The 20945-nt window shown below is 39.5% G+C and overlaps 1 protein-coding gene across 1 annotated transcript in view; it reads right to left on the bottom strand.

The window, feature by feature from the left end:
* Positions 1 to 4970: 4970 nt before the first annotated feature.
* The window catches only part of HIVEP1 (HIVEP zinc finger 1), a 205497-nt gene continuing 189522 nt past the window's right edge, over positions 4971 to 20945 (bottom strand). The window contains exons 8-9 of the mRNA XM_082259257.1: positions 16668 to 17146; positions 4971 to 6715 (exon numbers count right to left, since the gene is read on the bottom strand). Of these exons, the coding sequence (XP_082115383.1) occupies positions 5585 to 6715; positions 16668 to 17146 (1610 nt within the window). The 3' untranslated portion in view covers positions 4971 to 5584. The remainder of the gene's footprint in view (positions 6716 to 16667; positions 17147 to 20945) is intronic.

The raw sequence follows: 20945 nt of genomic DNA, 5'->3' as shown, positions 1-20945 counted from the left end.
TTAGTAAGAGGCATAGCAAGTTGTAATTGTTTGTCACATTTTTTTAGAAAATGAAGAAATAAAAAAAAACATTTTTTTTTTCACTATTTTTTTTTTTTTTAACATATGGTCACATACTGTATAGCGTCATTAGATAACCAGTGTGGTGGTGATGAGGGACACTGACTGGTGACAGTATGTACAAAAAAAAAAAATGGTAATTTTTTTTCAATTACTTTTCTTTATTATTTTTTTTTATATACAGTGACCAGAGTAATACAGTATTACCACATTATGATTGCTTATACCAGTGAATTTCACTCTTATAAGCAACCATTTTTAATGAATGAAATGGATTCAGTGCTTACTTGGCCACAGCGAATCACATGGTAAAGATGGGCTGTGATTGGTTAGTACCAATCACAGAGATTAACACAATTGTATACAATGAATGGCATGAATCAAAGCCATTCATTGTGTACAATTGTCACAGCGATCACACGATACCAGCAGCGACTGGTACACAGCGGTGGACACAATGGGTGACAGATTGTGCCTCAGCGGTGCCCAAGGGGGGACGTGTTCCAGGAGGACGTCATAGGATGATGAGTGTCCCGCCCTGACGTCATTGATCTATAGGTTGGGCAGAAACTGGTTAAAGAGAATCATTGGTCTTTTTGTAATAAAATAAAAGTCACCAGCTACAATCACTGTAGCTGTAGACGTTTAATAAAATGACAATTACCAGTCTAGGGATCCAGTGCTATCCCCACACAGATCCGGTTCTTTGCCGGTTTTTAGATCCCTGACAATGCCATCTTGAGTGTGGGAAGCCAGCTTGAACTTCCTGCTGGCTCACGGCTGGCTTCCCCACTGTGCATGCACAAGACACGCTGCACTTTCTGAATGGTACTACAGCCTCCTGGAACATGTGACATGTCTGAGGAGGTTGCAGGTAGGGCCGAACTTCCACTGTGCTCACCTAGGTAAACCGAGAGGAAGTGGGAGCAGGTACCTGTAAGCTATAGGTACCCAATCCCTGAAAAAAAAAATGATTACATTAGTGGCAGAGGGAGGGAGGAAGAGGATCAGTGAAACTTCCGATTTTAGGAGAAGAAGATTGTTTAGTGTCACTTTAACTGCTTTACGTCCGTCCCCTGCAGATGTACTGCGGCAGGCAGCCGCTCCTGGGCGAATCGCTGTACATGTATGGCGCTCACTCTCGGGAGTCTCGGTGGCAAGCATGCGCCACCGGCGTCGCGCTCCCGTCACCGATCGTCACCGGGGAAGCCGATTGATCAACCCCCCCCCCCCCCTACAGACATATACTTACAAACATATCTCTTTAAAACAGCATATCATTTTAAAACAGCATATCGAATAATATAGCAGAGCACGCAGCGTCTGCCGACCAGCCTCGGAAGGTTGGAGATATGTTTGTAAGTATATGTCTGTGGGGGGGATTGATCTGTGGATCCAATAAAGTCTGTGGAGTTGCACGATGAGTTTCTTCTTCTCTTTTTTGGATGGTCTATAACCCCTATTACACTTACTTGGAGAATCATTTGCATTATCTTGAGAGAGGTCCAGAGAGTGAGGTTGAAGTGACATGCTCAATGGGAGTCAGCAATGAGGATCTCGTGGAAATGACATGCCTTTATTCCATTGTTTTCTGGTGAGTGAGCGACCACTGGGAGAGGCTGCACGTGGTTCAGTGACGGACTATGATGTATATCTTTAGATTCCCTTCACACAGTGCATCCTGAAATTCCAATATATATCTTATATGGACTTACCATTGTATGGCATGGTGATCTATGGGATTATTGAGATGCATTTGATCCTCCGGTGTTTTTAATTTACATATTGAAGTGTTCTTTGATATTTACAACACTGATAATTTTGACTGCTCTGTTGTATGTCTGCCTATACTGTAATCACTTTGTAGGTAATATTGCATATGTGCATACATGCTTAGAGGTATGGCCTATTGATGTAATATGATATACAATGGGCTCCTCACATTTACATTTATTTTACTTATTATAAATGAGTGATTAGCGCAGCTTGATGTTTTAGTTCTTTGAGCTTTTTACCACCAAAAGAAAGCTCTATTTGTGGGAAAAAAGGACGTAAATTTTGTTTGGGTACAACGTCGCACGACCGCGCAATTGATCGTTAAAGTAACGCAGTGCCGAATCTCAAAATAGGGCCTGGTCAGGAAGGGGGTAAAATCTTCTGGGGCTGAAGTGGTTAATAAAAGACTTGGTGAAGATCACCATACTCAGCAGATTTGAACATTTCTGCTTTGTCCGTAAATGATAAATGTGGTTTGGCAAGAAACCAATTTTTTGTCATCACTTCCTCCACCATGTAATACTAATAGTTACTGTAAGTACCAAGCTGAAAGGAAATGAAACGGATATTATATATATATATATATATATATATATATATATATATATATATATATATATATATATATATATATACACACACACATTATCTTTGCTTGTATTTACCTGCAATGTGCTTAATATGGAAGTGAATCATGTTTCCAGTAATATATTCCAAACTAAACTATCCCCAACCCTTTTGCTTTATTAGTGCCCATGTAACTAACTTGCAAAGTAAAGTCTAGGTACAATGTAATAAAGCCTAAATGCAGCCAAAACCATAAACAGAAAATTCAGCACAAGGGACATAATTTAAATTCAGTAGAATGTGTCCTTTGTGCTTATTCCTCTTCTGTTAGTAAAAATCTTCCTCAATTCGCCTTCCCACCCCCACCGTCAGCAGGTCCTAATACAATTAACAAGCTGTCATAGGCCCAGATCCACTACAGATTCCATGAATGGAATATGATCTATGAATAGATGTGCATTGCTATCAATCTTCCACCCTGTCCTCCATTCATAGATTGATTCCCATTCATAGAAGCTGTAGTACCCTGCCCTTTTCCATTCATAGAAGCTGTAGCACCCTACCCTTTTCCCCAACAATGACTTACCATGCCTTGTTCTGCACAGTATCTCTGTGTGAGGGTGGCCATCTTGGTATATAAGCGTGGATTTGTTTCCTCATGTCATAGCCTAATGTGGTAATGTTCAAGAACAAGCAAAGGAGGTGCCGAAAGCACAAATCCATAGATTGAAAAAGCAGAAGCAGGGAGAGCATTGCCCCTCAGGTGCAGCATTCTCTAGAGCAGGGATTTCCAACTACGGCCATCCAGCTGTTGCGGAACAACACATTCCTTGAGGCATTCAAAAAAACTCTTGACATTCACAGACATGACTAAGCATGATGGGAATTGTAGTTCCTGAACAGCTGGAGGGCCAAAGTTTGGAGACCCCCATTCAAGATCAATGAGTTGCGCAGTAGTGACATCACCAAATCTCAATCCTAATCGAGTCCAACCTACATCGAGAGGCACAGACCACAGCCCTGGATCCTCAAAACAAATCATCCAAGTTAGCTCTCATTTTACATCCTGCCAGAGAATAGGTATCTAGATTCGATTTTTCAGCTAAACATATGCAATGAACACTTACTTGCCTGTTATGTGCTTTGTAGTTTCATACACAAAACCAAACTGTATTTGAAGATAACCCATAAAGCACCTATGTCCCTGACAAACGATTGTACTGCGCAAAATAAACTATACTGGTTAAAGCACCTCCAAGTGTTTAGTGGGCGTTTCCATTAAGAAGCATGTCTATGTCCACAGTTTTAGACAATTTGAAATATGCAGAGATGCAATGATTTATAGAATGACCATTAGCTGGCCTAAAAAAAATGGATATTGTACTTCCTAGAATGTATGCCATAACAGTCATGAATGCTGTAATACATAGGACAGAGAAGCTTAGAGGAGTTATTTCTTTGAGCCAAGGTCATGATTTCTAGAAATAATAAATATACTGCTCAATATATTACAATTTTATATAGCATTTCCTCATATGTATATTTATTTTAAAATCCACATTCTAATACTATCATTTTACTGAATGGTCAGGGGTGGTAATGTTCATGGGACATTTCTTTAACCATGATCACTAGATTGGCAACCAGTGCTTGGCCTCTAAACCTGACCACAAGAAGCATGCAGTGCATGGTGTGGTGGCTGCATTCGTTTTCTTTAAGTTTTATTTTTCCTTTTGGTTTTCCCTAGGGGACCTGGACAGTGACACTCTTCCCGTCTTATATTGTCTCCACTCTGTATGGAAGAGCAACAGAGACACTTTTAGACAGCAGCACTGTCAACCTAGGTAGAGGGTACTGTTGGATGCAGATCTAAATAGATTTGGCTAAAATATTAAAGCCAAACTTCAGCTAAAACTGGTAAAGCAGTTACAGCAACAGTTGTTTTTTCCTTTGGGGATAAAGGTTTTACATAAATGAAAAAAAGCTTACCATTGTAACTATTGTAAGCAACCTTGTCAGTGGTACATGGTTTGTCTAAACCCTCTAACTGCCACTTTTGATGGACAGATTCGTTTGGTAAAGGAAGTTGAAAAAGAACTTACTTGCCAGACCAACAAATTAAAGTAAAAGAAAAAGTATGAAGCCACCAAGGTTAAGAGTTGGTAACTTGCAATATATTAAATTTTTGTTTTGGGGTTTATTACTGTTTTTCCTGCCAATTCATGGCACAGTGACAGTGTCTTCTGACAGCCACCACAAGTAAGGTATACTCACAAATTTATGCTCTCGTATCATTCCCGCTGCAGGAGTCCACCTTAAGTGAACTCTGAAGTTGGAACCTACCCAGAAGGATGACATAACCCCCTATCCCTGGGAACATGACTAGCTGTTCAGGCCCAAGCTCCTCCATATCTGGAAGCCCCACTCCATCAGAAAAACAGAGCAAGGGCTCGGATAACTTAGTGCAGAATGGGCAAAGCAACAGTGTCTCTTTAGTAACCATTCCTTAATGTTACGTAATCATATGTACATTATTTAAATCACAAAACGCACAATGCAACCATAAGTAGAAGTCAGTAATAAAAAGTTTACTGGAACATAGGTTAACACAGAATTTCTGTTTTAAAGTGTAAAGCTACCGTCTTGCACACAAAGATGGACAGAACCATTTTCCAAGACTAATATGGACACAATAAATATGGAGTTTTACATACAAGATCTGTACACAAAGTTGCCCCACGTCCATAAAAAATTACATTTAACAGTGCAACATATACATATAGAATTTTATAATTTAATTATTTTACTCAACATGAGATATGTACGTACATACTAAACACAAGCAACTACCTTGTATTATGTACATTTATAATATTTATAAGTATTTATATTGGATTCACTGATATATACATATTTTACACATAAAGTTCCGAAAGGCACAAGTGTCTATACAACATGTACAAAAATGGTGGGAGCAAAAAACAGAGAGAAAAAAATAAAATAAAAAAACTATTATTGGTCAAGAGTTCATGATTGCACAAGTGTAATTCATGTGTAAGAAAATGTGCTTTTAAAGATAAGAAAGGTTTTCCACTAAACCTTGAAGAGTCTTTTATATCACAACTTTCCCAAAACAAATAGAGAAAAAGAAAATACTGAAACTAAAATGAAAATCATGAGTCTAGGTTGCTATAATCAGTCTGCCTTCATCATCATCGCTGCTCGAATCGCTATACTGCACAGTCATCTGTCTTGAGATCAGCTCTGTTCTCCTCTGATGTCTAAGTGGCGGAAGAGCTGGACCTAAAGCAGACCTGCTTAAACTTTCAGACTTAGCCTTCAAGTAATGATCTGGTTTGGCAGTTTTAAGCTGACTGGTACCGATGCTAGTATTCTGCTTTAGTTGGCTTTCTCTGTCCATTTTCTTATTGCAGGTTGTGCCTCTCTCCTCTGTAACAGCAGCATCACTTGATGTTTTAGGAGGCTCATGGATCTGGGATGACACTTGTGAAGAATCAGACTGCTTGATATTTTTGGCATCTACCCCAGTAAGGTTGGTTGGACTCTGGCCAGGTGCCGTGCTACATGAAGAAGATTTATCAGGAACACCCTGGCCATCGACAGACAAAGGGCTAATAGATGGGATTAAAGTGGGTAAAGCTATGTTGAGAATTTGAAGGCCTGGAATGTGAGTCTGTGGACTGGGATTGCTCTGGGAAGCAGGAGTTGTTGTTAAAACCTGCAATCCAACTGCATTTAGAGTAAGTCCTGAAGAATGAATCTGAGGTGAAACACTTGGGTTTGAAAGACCTAATATGTTCACAGTTTCCATGCTTAATGGCTGAATGGGCTGTAAGTTTGATGCACTAAGAGTTGGCATGTTTACTTGGCCTATTGGAATACATGGTACTACACCATTCATTTCAGCCACACCTATGGGGCTTGATGTGTTAGGTACTTCCGCATGGTTGTCCCCATGAGAACTTGCAGTTCTGTGAATCACCCCCACAGCAGGTATGGTAAGTTGTACTTGCCCAGCTGGGAACGGAACAAAAGTGGAATACGCAGTAAGACCTGCTGGGACAAGCTGAATCCCACCTACTGGAATCATGCTGTAAGGTGATCTTACAGGCTGCTGAGAATGCAAAGGCAAATGGCTAAATAGATGAGTTGGAGCAGCAGACACTTGACTGAACTGTTGAGTAGAGCTGGCAGATGTTCGTTGACGGTCATCACAATCCGCTACAGAGGAATCCATTGTCTGTGTGCTCCGATCAACAGGGGAGGAAGGGGTGTTCACAGATGATGAATCCTGCAATAACCAAAAACCATCAATTACATTAACTTGTTGTGAATATGTGCACAATATGACAAGTGTACATGAACATTTAAATTATCTGGCTAACCTTAAAAATTGCATACGTGTGATGTCTGGGCTTTTCACTGTTTACTAATCTGATATATTTGGTAAATTAAAAAAACATTAAAATAAAAAGTCTGTTCAATAGCTAAGCATGGTAAAGTGCATACCAATTCAGTGCAAAATAAACAAGAGTCAAAGCAGTCATAGATAATATACAAGGAGTCTAAAGCCAACCATATAGGGTTTAAACCATATATGGGCAGGCTGAATCTACCAGAGCTGAAAGTTGATTGAATGATTGATCATCTTGGGTACAACCAGCCTGCCGGATTTTACATGCGGTTTTTGCTAGCAGCTGTTATAGTCACTAGCATTAATCACTGTGTTCTCCGCGTGGGGATGGCTTCCCCCGCCGGGAGAACACAATGTCTACGAGGGAGGGATTCCCCCATCAACACTGTTTTGATGTGGGAATCAAACCCCTTTCTTTCCTGCAACTCCTGGTTGCAGAAAAGAAAAGCGCTTTGTCTAATGCCTCGTACACACGCAACGATTATCGGCCGACCAATATTCCGACTTTTGTCCAGAGTGGTGTTTTGTTGGTTGGAATGTGCCTAGACTGCACACAAATTTTCTCGGCCAACAAAAATCTACTTCAGAAGTGATGTCATGTGCTGGTTTACTTTCCGTGTGTTTTTTCTTCTCTGAGCATGCCCAGTCTTGCTCATCAGATTTTTGTCTGCCGAAATCTGTACTGACTGACGGAAAATCGGCCGTTGTGTTGACGGCCAACAAAAATTTTATAGCATGCACACCAGATTTTTTCGGCCGAAAAGTCAGAGTCGGTTGTCAGAAGCATCATACTAACAAGCCGAAAAACGGCCGATCGGACGTTGGCCGAAAATTCCCGGCCAATAATCGATGCGTGTGTACGGGGCATTAGTCTGGTCTAAACAAACAGTCATCAGTAATCAGGGAAGCAGAATATAAAATAGATGCTTGTTATTCTGGCAAAGGAAAACTGTGCCAATTTTTTTTTTTTCTTTAAGGTTTGAGCAGGGAAGGCTCTAAATGCTGTCTGTAGCTCCACTTTCCTGTTTTGTTTAACACCCAACACATGGACAGGTAGTGGGAAATCTCCTCAGTGTGGACACAGCTATGTATGGATAAAACCAGACAGAGGTTTTACTACTTATCCACTCTAACACAAAAACTGTTTCAACTGCTGTGGCCCCACTGGGAAAGAATAGTAATAATTGATACTATTGCACTCAATGGATGTTCTACATTTTCTCTATTCTGTTAACAAAAAAAAAAAGATTTTGGTTTAACTTCTGCTTTAACTTGCAGCCAATGGGACTATATATCAATGTAAAGTGATAGGGCAAAGCAAATGTTTGCATCGTAATCCTTATTATGAAGGTGTAGGCCTACAATTGTAATCAAGACAAACACAGTGGGGCCTTCATTTAACCACCTTAATGACCAGGCCATTTTTTGCTATACAGCACTACGTTACTTTAACCGGTTGCCGACCGCCGCACAACGATATACGTCGGCAGTCAGCCCCGGCCAGGCAAAGTGACGTATATATACGTCACTAGCCTGTCACTTCCTTGTGAGCCAATAGCGGGCGAGCGCGCGCCTCCACTCGTTCCCTGGGAAGTCAGTGCGTGTGACCGGCGGCCCCCGATGTCCGCCGGTCACTCTTGATCGCCCTCCGTGAAGGGAGAAAGGCAGGCGGCTAATGTAAACAAGCCGCCTGTCATTCTCCCCTGTGTAGGAATGGTGATCATACGGTTCTACTATGTAGGACCGTTGATCACTGTTCCTACACTAGTAGCCATGTCCAATCACAGTAAAAAGCACGCCCCTAGGGACACACTTAACCCCTCCTTCCCCAATAAAGTTAACCCCTTCACTGCCAGTGTCATTTTGCAGTAACAGTGCATATGTATTGCACTGATTACTGCAGTAATGTCACTGGTAACCCCAAAAGTGTCAAAAATGTCAATCAAGGGTCCGATCTGTCCGCCGCAATGTCGCAGTACCGCAAAACAAATCGCAGATCGCCGCCATTACGCGTTAAAAAAAAAAAAACACCAAAAATGACAGAAATCTTTCCCTTAGTTAGTAAACGCAATAACTTTTGCGCAAACCAATCAAAATATGCTTTTTGCGATTTTTTTTACCAAACATATGTAGCAGAAAACAAATTGGCCAAAAATGTTAAAAAATTTTGATTTTTACATTTTTTTGGGGAATTTCATATAAAAAAATGTGAAATATATTGCTGTTTTTGAAAAATTTACGCTCTTTTTGTTTATAGCGCAAAAAGTAAAAATCGCACAGGTGATCAAATACCACCAAAAGAAAGCTCTGTTTGTGGGGAAAAAAAGGACGTCAAATTTAAGTACAGCGTCGCATGACCGCGCAATTGTCCGTTAAAGTTACGCAGTAAAAAATCGCAAAAAAAACCCTGGTCAGGAAGGGGGTAAAATCTTCCGGGGCTTAAGTGGTTAACTGACAATTGCGCGGTCGTACCCAAAAAAAATTAATGTCTTTTTTCCCCCACAGATAGAGCTTTCTTTTGGTGGTATTTGATCCTTTCTGCGATTTTTATTTTTTGTGCTATAAACAAAAAAAGCGTCAATTAGGAAAAAAAAAAAGAGGATACTCCTCACTGGGCAGAAAAAATCTATAGCAGACAGAGGGTGTATACCACCTGGGACTGCCCATAGACGTAGCCAGTTTTTTTTTTCTGCCTACTGTCCAAGTCCTGTAGGGGGCAGAATAATCCAGTGGTTAAGAAGATCAGGAGCTGTGTCTGTCAATGAATGAAAGAGAATTACTTTCTGCTATAAAACATTCCCAATAAAAAAAAATTAAAAATCAAATGTTTTCATCATTTTAGGCCAATATGTATTCTGCTAAATATTTTTGATAAACAAATCCCAATAAGTGTACATTGCTTGGTTTGCGCAAAACTCATTGCGTCTTCAAACTAGGGGAAAGATTTATGTCATTTTTATTTAATTTTTTTTAGCGATTTTTAGCAGGACTGCGACATTGCGGCGGACAGATTTTTTTTACACTTTTGGGGGGACCAGTGACATTACTACTAGGGATGCACCGAATATTCGGCGGCCGAACATTATTCGGCCGAAAATAGAAAAAATAGCACTTTCGGTGTTCGGCCGAATAAGTCAAAAGGCCGAATAATTTTGTGCCGAACAATAGGGCTGAACGATAGTCGATATGATATCGACTATCGTTCTGTGGCCGTAGGCGATATTCATATCGCCGCAGGGGGAAGGGACTCGGAGGAGGACAGGAGGACTCACAGACTTCCGTGTTAGGCAGGGGAAGCCGGGACACTTCAGCGGTGAGCATACATACATTACTCACTCGTGCACTGCAGCCCGCCCCACACATTCAGTGAGTCTTACTCTCCTCCCTAGTTTTTTCAATGGCACATTCAGAGAGCCAATCACGCCGTGATTAGCTACACAGCGAACCAATCACGCGTGCCTGCACACCTGATTGGTTCCGCTGTGCCGCTACTCACGGCGTGATTGGCTTCCTGAATGTGCCATTGAAAAAACTAGGGAGGAGAGTAAGACTCACTGAATGTGTGGGGCGGGCTGCAGTGCACGAGTGAGTAATGTATGTATGCGGCTGTGCTCCTTTCCAGGCTCCTCATAGTCCACCTCCAGCCTCCTACTACCACCACTATGAGAGACTGTCTGTCACTGTATAATCTGATCGAGTCCACACTGACACTGACTGATTGTCACTGAGTAATTGATGTTACCATATTAACCCTGACCTGCCCAGTGCCCTGTATCTGCAATTAAAATTCACAAGGCTGCCTGCATGCTTCCTGATTTCCATTCCCGGCATCCTTCCCAATCCCTACAGTGTCACTAACATTAACCCTATGGTACAAGGCTGCAGTGTGCACTGAAACCCATTCACTACAGTAACATTTAGGGAGAGAGAGAGACATGAGAGGACAAGAGAGAGAGAGAGAGAGAGACACGAGAGGACAAGAGAGAGGACAAAAAATTGGCAAAATAAATAAATGGAAAAAATGCGAAACACCGCGTTCGGTATTCGGCCTTCGGCCAAGCATTTCATTATTTTTCGGCTTCGGCCAAGAATTTCATTTCGGTGCATCCCTAATTACTACAGTAATCAGTGCTAAAAATATGCACCGTTACTGTACTAATGACACTGGCAGGGAAGGGGTTAACACCAGGGTGATCAAAGGGTTAAATGTGTGCCTAGGGTGTGCTTTCTAATTGTGTGGTGGATGGGCTCACTGGATGAACACAGAGACCTGTGTTCCTAAATAGCAGGAACACAGGATCCCTGTGTTCATCACTCACAGAACAGCGGTCTGCCTTGTTTAGATCGGCAGACCGCAATTCTGTCTCCATGGGGAGCGATCGCGGGTGCCAGTCGGACATTGCGGCCACCGGACCCGCTAATGGGCTCCCCCTCTAGCCAATCGGCGCATGCACGCCCCCACTAACTGCTACGCGAGGCGATGTACACGTACGTCGTTTTGTGTAACAGAGTTGACCTGCCACAGTAAAACTACGGCGGCTGGTCGGCAAGTGTTTAATCCCTTGTCTACCAAAGTACAGTTATAGTATTCAAGGGTTTAAAGCAAGCTCATGGCTGCTGCTGCAACTGACTAAGCGCATTCAGGTAAAAGTGATCGCTTTCACGGGGCTCTGAAGGTCCTCCCTCTATCCGGCAACACCAGCGCCCGTGGTTGTTCCCAGGCTGTTCAGTTCAACTGGGGAGTTGGGGATCATGGTAAATAGCTGCATCATTGAGAGCAGGAGGTGACTGGGGAACAGATGTGAACTAATGAACCTGGAAGTGATGTGTAACGCAGAGTTCACAGCTGACATTCCCCAGCTACTGTAGCTGAGGAAGCAGCTAATCAAGCGTGACCGGGTTAGCTGAAATGGAGGACAGGGGGACATTGGGGATCTAATAGACCCTAATGTCTCCATAAATAGGATCTATCCCCTGCTATCACATAGGAGCTTGGTAGCCCCTCGTAATAAAAAAATAAATATAAAAAAAAATGTACATGCACCCCAGTTAACCTCCCTGCTATATACCGTATATATATATATATATATATATAGCAGGGAGGTTAACTGGGGTGCATTTACATTTTTTTTTATTATTTTCATTTTATTTGAGTATATATATATATATATATGCTCAAATACAAACTGTCTTATGGGCCATGCGCCTTCAGACAGCAGCTATCTGGGCCATGAAATGTACACTTGGGGTGTGCCCCTATCCTTAAATAATTTATTACATGGAAGGATTGGGAAGCAAGGCTTTCGGGCACAAGAATTTGTATAAAATTACTTTTATTGAAAAGATATTTAAAATCATAAGAACATACAGGCAGATAGTTATGTAATGAGGACCAAACAAAACCAATAAATGGTCTGTGCTGTAGTGTTTCCTGATACATAAAGTATAAAACAACGATTTACATACAATTCAAGGTACAAGACAGTTGGTAATCATATATATCTCAGAGCTATATACATAATCTCAGAAGAAACCTGCCAGCGGACACCCGAACACCCATCCGGTGAGGACTGTATGCGAGTGCAGAGAAGCTCGGCACGGGTCTCTACATAACCATAGGAGATACGCTTTATACAATAGGCTCCCTCCTATACAGTGTTTGATATTAAACATAGAGTGACTATCCTCACTGCTATGTAACCCCTCAGGTGCCAACACATGAGCTCTCTAAAATGCATAACAGTCCTTTTCGTTAAAAAACTCCCTACGAATTGAGATTTTTGCCCTACTACATAGTGTACAGACAAGCCAAATGATATGCTCCAGACGAAGCTTTTCTCATAAGAAAGCGAAACATGTTGAGCAAAGGTCAAATACTGTATGTTGAAAGCTAATTTATACTCCCAGTTGACCCTGTCGACCGGCACCATAGTGTTCGGGTGTCCGCTGGCAGGTTTCTTCTGAGATTAAGTATATAGCTCTGAGATATATATGATTACCAACTGTCTTGTACCTTGAATTGTATGTAAATCGTTGTTTTATACTTTATGTATCAGGAAACACTACAGCACAGACCATTTATTGGTTTTGTTTGGTCCTCATTACATAACTATCTGCCTGTATGTTCTTATGATTTTAAATATCTTTTCAATAAAAGTAATTTTATACAAATTCAAATACAAACTGACAGAGTAGGGCACGAATGTGTATGTAAACATAAATTGCGTTACACATGTGAAGTATCGCTGTAAGAGTAATAGTTCTAGCGCAATAATATATGATTAACTCTAAGCTTATAACCTGTAAAGGCTTTTAGAGGGTCACCTGCTTTATTGTCCAGTAATTTTTTTTACAATTTCATGGGTGCATGCACTTTTAAAGGTTGACATGTCTGATATCTATTTACCTTACAAAACACATTCTTTTATATTTTACCATAAAAGTTGTATAATATTGTGTTTCTTTGCTCTAAAATTAATTTTAATTTCTTTCCTGAAAATATGCATTTAATAAGTAGTTGCACAAAAAATATGTGACATAAAATATTGTAAATGCCACCATCTTATTCTCCAGGGTCTCTGCTTTTAGAAATCACATTATATACCTGTTTGGGGGTTTTAAATAATGTCTGGTAGAAAAAAAAAAAAAAAAAACATGCAGATTTTACCCCGTGTGCAAAAAAATTAAATAATGTAGACAATTTAGGTGGCAGACAAGTGATATAGCTTTTAGTAGCATCAAGTACCTTGCCTCATTATAATGCTAAGATAAGCATTAAAACAAAACTTAGTTCACATTTAGGTTTTAGGCAGACTAAATAGGATATGAAGAAATAAAAGGAAATGATGAGATGAGTGTTTGGAAAAAGGTAAAAATATAATTTACTGGTTTTATCAAAAGAAAACGGATACACACACAGTATTACTGTCATTACTATTATAGAAAGGAGAACCCACTGAGATTATGCAATACTTGAAAAAAGTTAGATTGTATGCGTCATTTACACACACTACAATCAAAAATTGCACACATCATTGTGCACGTTACTTCAGTAATTCCTTTTGGATCCCTTACTCTTTAAGCTGAACTCTACACAAAGTATGCAGATGTATTACATAATGCTTCATGTCCATCAGATTTCCACAGCTCTGCCACACAGCACAGCCCTATCTGTCTGCTCTACTATCAACATGATCCTTGTTGCACATGCACACTGAAGCACCACTGAGTAGCTCCTTTTGCTGCTTCTCTCTCTTCCAGTCTGAGCTTTTCTCTTCAGTGGATTAAAAGAGGTTGATACCAAGGCAAAGGGGCTTACACTGCTAGAATTTAAAAACACATTAAATTACGTATTAATATATACAGAGCTGAACTAAAGGCAAACGTTTTTTTTTTTTTTTTTTTTCATTTTGTATATAGTAAGGGGGGATTATAACTCATGTCAGGTTTTTTATTGCCACCTGTGTCCCATTTGGGAGATTTACCTTCAATTCCTGTCCCATAGCCTGTCCCTCAGGTCAGCAGAACTACTGGAAAGTTTTTCCGTCTACTACTTTTCTGGGGACAACTCAAAATTTGGGGTTTTCTTTTTTTTTTTACTTTCAATGATAATAGTAGACAGGACAATAAAGCAGGTGAATCTCCCTAACAGGTGCACAGACAGCAATACAAAACTAAAGAGGTATTCTAATCCATCTCCACTCTATTGACAAAAAAAAAAAAGTTTTGCCTTTAGTTAGACTTTAACTTGTCCCTTTTATATCTGCCTGGAGTTCAGTTTTGAAGGAAATCTTGGCAAAGGAACTCTGTACTTATTCACAACCCTCCTACATTCTTTTTTTATTTATTCTGCAACAGGCAGACATAAATACCACTAATATTTCTACTACAGCTACTAGTTCTAATATAGAGATGGATATAATCCATTCAACACAAACTGCTGCTTGGTCCTGAACTAATACTTAGACAATATGATTTTCGCAATACTAAATAGATGTCAAAATGTTTCTCCAAATCCCCCCCCAGCCTGTTAAGGTCTCTCCGAGTTTCCATCATCAAGATAAGCTGCAATTCATTTCATGGAAACAAGCCAAGGGCAACCATGGTAAGTGGGAGGAAGCGGGAAAAACCCAACACAGTTATCTTAGAACTATAAAAAGTCCAAGTTAAAAATAACTTTAAGATTACCATCTGATGGTAAAATATACATTTTAGGTGGGCATAGGCATATGTATTGATTATTATTGGATATTAGGGTTTATTACAGTGTTACTTTAAGATAAGATACTAAGATAATATACTTTATTGTTATTGTATACATACAACAAAATTTTTTCAGGATACTCTTTACATCAGCAAAAAATATTTCTCAAAACAACCACACATACATACTTCTAGCACAAGACCACAAATATAAAAATGTTTAAAAAAAAAAAAAAAACACTTTAACTATTTGATTCTTTTAAATTTTCACTTTGCTGATAATAATTTACAGTATCCATTTGGTTCAGTTTGTACTAGCCATGTTTGTTAGACATTTTAATAGATTTAAAAAATTTGAACTAAGCAACATTTAAAGGTGGATCAAAGAGACAGACAGGGTAGCAATCCCTCTATTCCTGATATACTGTAAAAGTATAGTTACAGCTGAAGTGTCAAGAGCCCATTTATTTTTTGTGGAGCTAACCTAGTAATTTTGCAAGAAAAGTGAAGTGGTAGCAAACATTCATAGCAGGAATATGGCATACCGGTAATTATTCATTCATAAGTTATAAGCAGTGAATTTCTCAAAAGTGACTTATTAATAGCCTTGGAAAGGTTTGCCTATTTTCTCTCCATGGATACATTAACATTTCAATAAAATCCACAAAAGTCACCGAGGCTGCAAGTTGAGATCTTGACTTGAATAGATTTCTCCCTGATATTCATTTTCTAAAAGATGACAGACCACTGCTTTCTAAAAGCTTTTTAGTTTAAAAAGTAAGCCACTAAGTTCTGCAGCAGTGAAACTAAAGCTGGATACACACTATCCAACTTTTGTGGTTAGATTTCCTTCAGATTTACCTTTTCAATTTAGTGCAAGGGCCTGCCAGATTGCATACAAATTGAAAGTGTTTAGGTTTGACCTCATATTATATGGTTTTGGTAAGTCTAAAGGAAAATGTCTTCAGAAAATCTTATAGTGTGTATGGCCCATAAGGCTGGCCATACAAGGTTTGAACCGTTAATGGGTAGGCTGAATATACCAAGTTGATCGATTCACTTGGGTACAACCAGCCTGCCGGATTCCCTTGCATTTATTGCTAATGGCTGCTATAGCTGCTTGCCATAATCACTGTCCTCTCCTGGTGGGGCGGCTAACGCCCCCCTACTAGGAGAAGACATTGGCCAGGCAGGAGGGATTCCCCTGTCAGCACTGTCAGTGTTGATGGGGGAAATCTAGTGAATTTCAGAATGGGAGCTTCAACATGAGACTGACATTTTTTATCTGATCTGATATTTCTATTTCAGACAGATTCCCTTGAAAACAAAAAGTAGTGCTGATTGCTTTAGCTGTGTCACAGAAGTGAGTAACTTTATATTTACACTTGGTCAAATATGTCATCAACCAATAGCAAACAGAGATTGTTTGATCTTAAAGGAGTGGTGTTTTCTGAAAGATTAAGTTGCAAAAATGGCAAACTTAAGAGATAATAAGGTGTCTCTAATATTGTACTTTATGTATATACCAGCCTTGACAACACCAGGAGCCGGTGCCGCTTTGGTCTTGTTTGCCAAAGGTTTGCCAAATTTTGATGTGATATGTACTTTTTAAAAATGTCTATCTTACCTGTGATACAGCTAATTTCTTTGTTTCGGTTGAGCCACCTTCTTCTTCAGTACCATCTGGATAATCCACTGACATCTGATGACATGGGGATTTAGGAGAGGATGCTTCACTTTGAGGAGGTATAGTTTTTTGGACTGAAACATCATCACTCTTCCTTTCATGGCTCTCTGGTTTGCAAATGGTTGGTGTGGTCAGTGCAGTCATCCTGGTAATCAATGCTTTAGGAAGAATGTCCATTGAGCTTGCCTGACCAAAGCAATGGGGAATTCGAGAATCCTCATCAGCGCTGGATGTATCTTGCTGGCAATTTCGGAAGGGGCAATGCTGAGGGCTTGCTGTAACTGATGGGGTAGCCGACAAAACAGACTCTGCTTGACTATCTTCATCTTCATCCTCATTATCATTGTCTTCATCCTCAACACCATCAGAGTCTTCCCCATCGAAGCCTGCACGATCACCAGTGTATCTTTGCCTCTCACCTGCAAAATGGAAAAAATAAAAGTTTGCACATTTCTAATAAAAAAAACCCATAGATTACGCAATTTCAGGCAAATACCCATTTTATAACTTTTCACAGTTCATTTTAGTGCCAAATTTAGGGCAGGAATATATGATTTAGTTGTACAGGTCTGTGCTGTTAGCGAAAGATGTAATGCACACGGATCCAAGATAACCTGTACAAACAGAAGCATGAAGACTACAACTGATAACTACTTAATAATGGTTTTCTTGAGAAACCCAGTTTTGTTTTAAAATGACACTGAAATAGCTGCTATTCATCCCATTGCCTTTTAAAATGGCATCCGGTCTCAATGGCTCCTGCAGGTCTCAGCAGGGTTGCAGGTTGCAACCCCTGGCTGTCTGTGACAGCTGACATCCAGCATGATCCGAAACAATCGGCTCCTGGGCTTCCAACGTTTTTTAAGATCACCCATGTAAGTGAACACAAATTCATTTGATTTTTTATAAATCCCTGATTAAAAATATACTTTTGATTGATTTTTAACAGTACTAAACTTATACACACATGCGTACAGTATATAAAGTTTTTTATTTAGGATTGTAGATTTTTGATTAGGATAGGAAATCCAATTTCAAGTTCTTGAACCAATCAATGAGCACCCAAAGCAAAAGTGACACACGGCATAAACATGGTTTATCATGCTTGAACATTTATGTAACAAATTATAAACGGGATTGTCATTTTATTCTAAAAAAATCTACATAGCATAAAATATATGATAACGCTCACATTTTATAGAAAGAACTTTATCTGTTTGGGTGGCCATTGTGCAGCTGTAGAATTACCACAATCACATATCTCTTCATCTGACATGTTGGGGTTGATTTACTAAAACTGAAGAGCGCAAAACCTAGTGAAGCTGTGTATCGTAGTCAAATCAGATTCTAACTTCAGCTTGTTCAGTTCAGCTTTGACAGAAAAACCTGGAAGTTAATTGGTTTCTATGCAGAGCACCAAATTTAAAAATTAAAAAGCACTGATCGCTGCCATTACTAGTAAAAAAACAAAAAATAATTAAAATTCCATAAATCTATCTCATAGTATGTAGATACTATAAATTTTGTGCAAACCAATAAATATACGCTTATTGGGATTTTTGTAGCAAAACATGTAGCAGAATACACATTGGCCTAAATCGATGAGGAAATTCGATTTTTTTATTTTTTTTATTGGATATGTTTTAAGCGGAAAGTAAAAAATATTGTTTGTTTGTTTTTTTCAAAATAGTCAGTGTTTTTTTGTTTATAGCGCAAAAAAGAAAAAAAACACAAAGGTGATCAAATACCACCAAAAGAAAGCACTATTTGTGGTAAAAAAGGAAATCAATATTGTTTGGGTAGAGCGTTGCATGACTGTGCAATTGTCAGTTAAGTAATGGAGTGCTGTAGTTGTGAAGTTTCCACTTTTTATATTAAAAATGCTCATTAGGATTTGTTTGCATTACAGTTGACAAGATAGGTTTGCTAAGAGTTTCCCCCCCCCCCCCCCCCCAACAAGGCATTTGCTACATTTTACTTCTGCTTAGTAAACTGATACTTGACAACCCAGATCAACAGTGACAACAGCACCCACAGGTTTCAAGTGAACGTGTGGGGGTGTATTACACATTAACGGAAGCAATACCTATTGCAATGTACTTCACCATCACACAAGTCATGTTATAATAACAAGATAGCTTGTTTTATGTCCATCTCAGACCAGCCAATATAATGAAGATTAATAGATCATTAGCAATTCATCATTCTTTGCCCATATTGTCATGAAACTAATAAACATCTATTTTTATCAGAATTCTACTAGCATTTTATAAACTCTCAAAGCAAAAAAAAAAAAATCTATTTTGCACTTTTTATCCTCTTTTTGTGCACTGATTTAACCTAGTATAAAGTTTGGTAATGCATTTTCCAAATATCCTAATTTGTGAAAAGTCATTAGAGATGACCTGATTCTATGATGGATACCTGATCACAGAAAATTTAATAAATGCGTTTAGCAAGGGATTTAAAAAAAAAAAAAAAAAAAAAAAAAAAAAGAATTAGGCCCCTTTCACACACGGAGTCCGCCAGGCAGACTCGATCTCGACTCGATCGATCCGCCGATCCCCCCCGCTGAGCAGGCGGATGACAGCTGTGTCACCGCGCACAGGTCCCCATTCATCTCTATGGGGGAATCGGATAAGAACGGACCATCTGTCCTTTCTCATCCGATCCGATCCGCCGGACGGATGGAAAATAGGGTTTCCATCCATCCGGTTTTGATGGATCGGGATGCATGGGGTGTCCGTTCAAATCCGCCAAAAAAACTGACAGGCGGATCTGAACGGACTCCATGTGTGAAAGGGGCCTAAGAAAGGCAAGATAAATCTGTTCATACACATCACTTGAAATCTTCAAGACCGCAGCATTGTTTTGCTATATTTGTTTTCCATGTTTTTGTTGTTCCATGGACTTTACTGATCATAACTGTACTAAATCCGAACAAAAGAGGTGGGATGTCCGATAGACAATGACCAGCTGCCCAAAAACAAATTTAGGATATATTTACTCATGTTACTGGGTAGCATTAGCCCAAGTTATATCTGTCAGGAGAGTAAAAAATGAGCTGCCTTTGCTGGCCTCTGCCTGAAAAAGCAAGTCACCTGTCTGTTATACTATAGACAAGATCCTGGGATCTGTTGGTATGGTGTGTGGTTTAACATTCATTTTTAATGTTCCTGTATAATGGACATATATATTGAGATTTCTGATGGGACAATCTCTTTGGACCCCTAGACTGGGAATACATGCCCCCTGTTATAGTGTTCCCACACCTGCCGAGACAGACATTCTCTGGGGCGCCTTGGGTGGGTTCAGAATATGTACAGTTCTTCTGGGTCTTCATGCTTGCATATATTGTTTTTATATTATGTATTTTTTTTTCTGTTATAATTGTTATTATCTCTCTATAGATAATTTTGTTTGCTCTCCAACATTCCTGAAGAAGTGGATACTTCCGCGAAGCATGTCGAGAAAATCTTGGATGCATGCTACGACTACGTGATAGCTTTTAGGTACGAGCTTTTTTCCATCACTGCATTATTATCCACATAATAGAGAGTGACTCTAGTGCCCTATTGTGGCACAACTTCTTTTATTTGTGAATGTTTTTATTCAATTGTTGTAATAAAAATACTTTTTAAAGATTATATACGTGTTGCTGTCCTTATATAGTACCATTAAAGTTTATATTTGCCTCCAAAACAATACATTTCTCATAAATGTTATAATAAACGAATGACTTCCAAACTTTGAGGCTCAAAGAAAAAAATAGAAAAAAGACGAGAAAAGTTACATTTTTTTTTTTTTTTAAAAAGGCAGAAGTCTTATTTGCATACTTGGAGCCTGTGACTCAAAGTATAGAAGTGTGAGAGTCAGTATGATAGCCAGGGAACTACAAACTTCAGCACAGGTCAGCAATTACAGCCGACATATCCTGATTGGGTATTACAACTTTTAAACACTACCGCTGCCTCGTATAGTTTATACTAAGATTACCCTTATTTCAAAAGCACAAAATCTGACAGGCTTAAAATGATTGTAAAGTCTCCTCCCCCCCCCCCCCCCCAAAAAAAAATAACTAACCTGTTATACTTACCTGCTCTGTGCAGTTGGTCTTGCCCAGAGCAGCCCAGATCCTCCTCTTTTTGGGTCCCTCTTCTGTGGTCCTGGACCCCCCCCCCTCCCCTGTTCAGTGCCCCCACAGCAAGCAGCTTGCTA

The sequence above is a fragment of the Pelophylax lessonae genome, assembly GCF_965119305.1.
Source record: "Pelophylax lessonae genome assembly, chromosome: 5".
In the NCBI taxonomy this organism is placed as follows: Eukaryota; Metazoa; Chordata; class Amphibia; order Anura; family Ranidae; genus Pelophylax; species Pelophylax lessonae.
The sequence above is the reverse complement of the archived record's forward strand: the minus strand, read 5'-3'. Positions and strand labels throughout refer to the sequence as shown.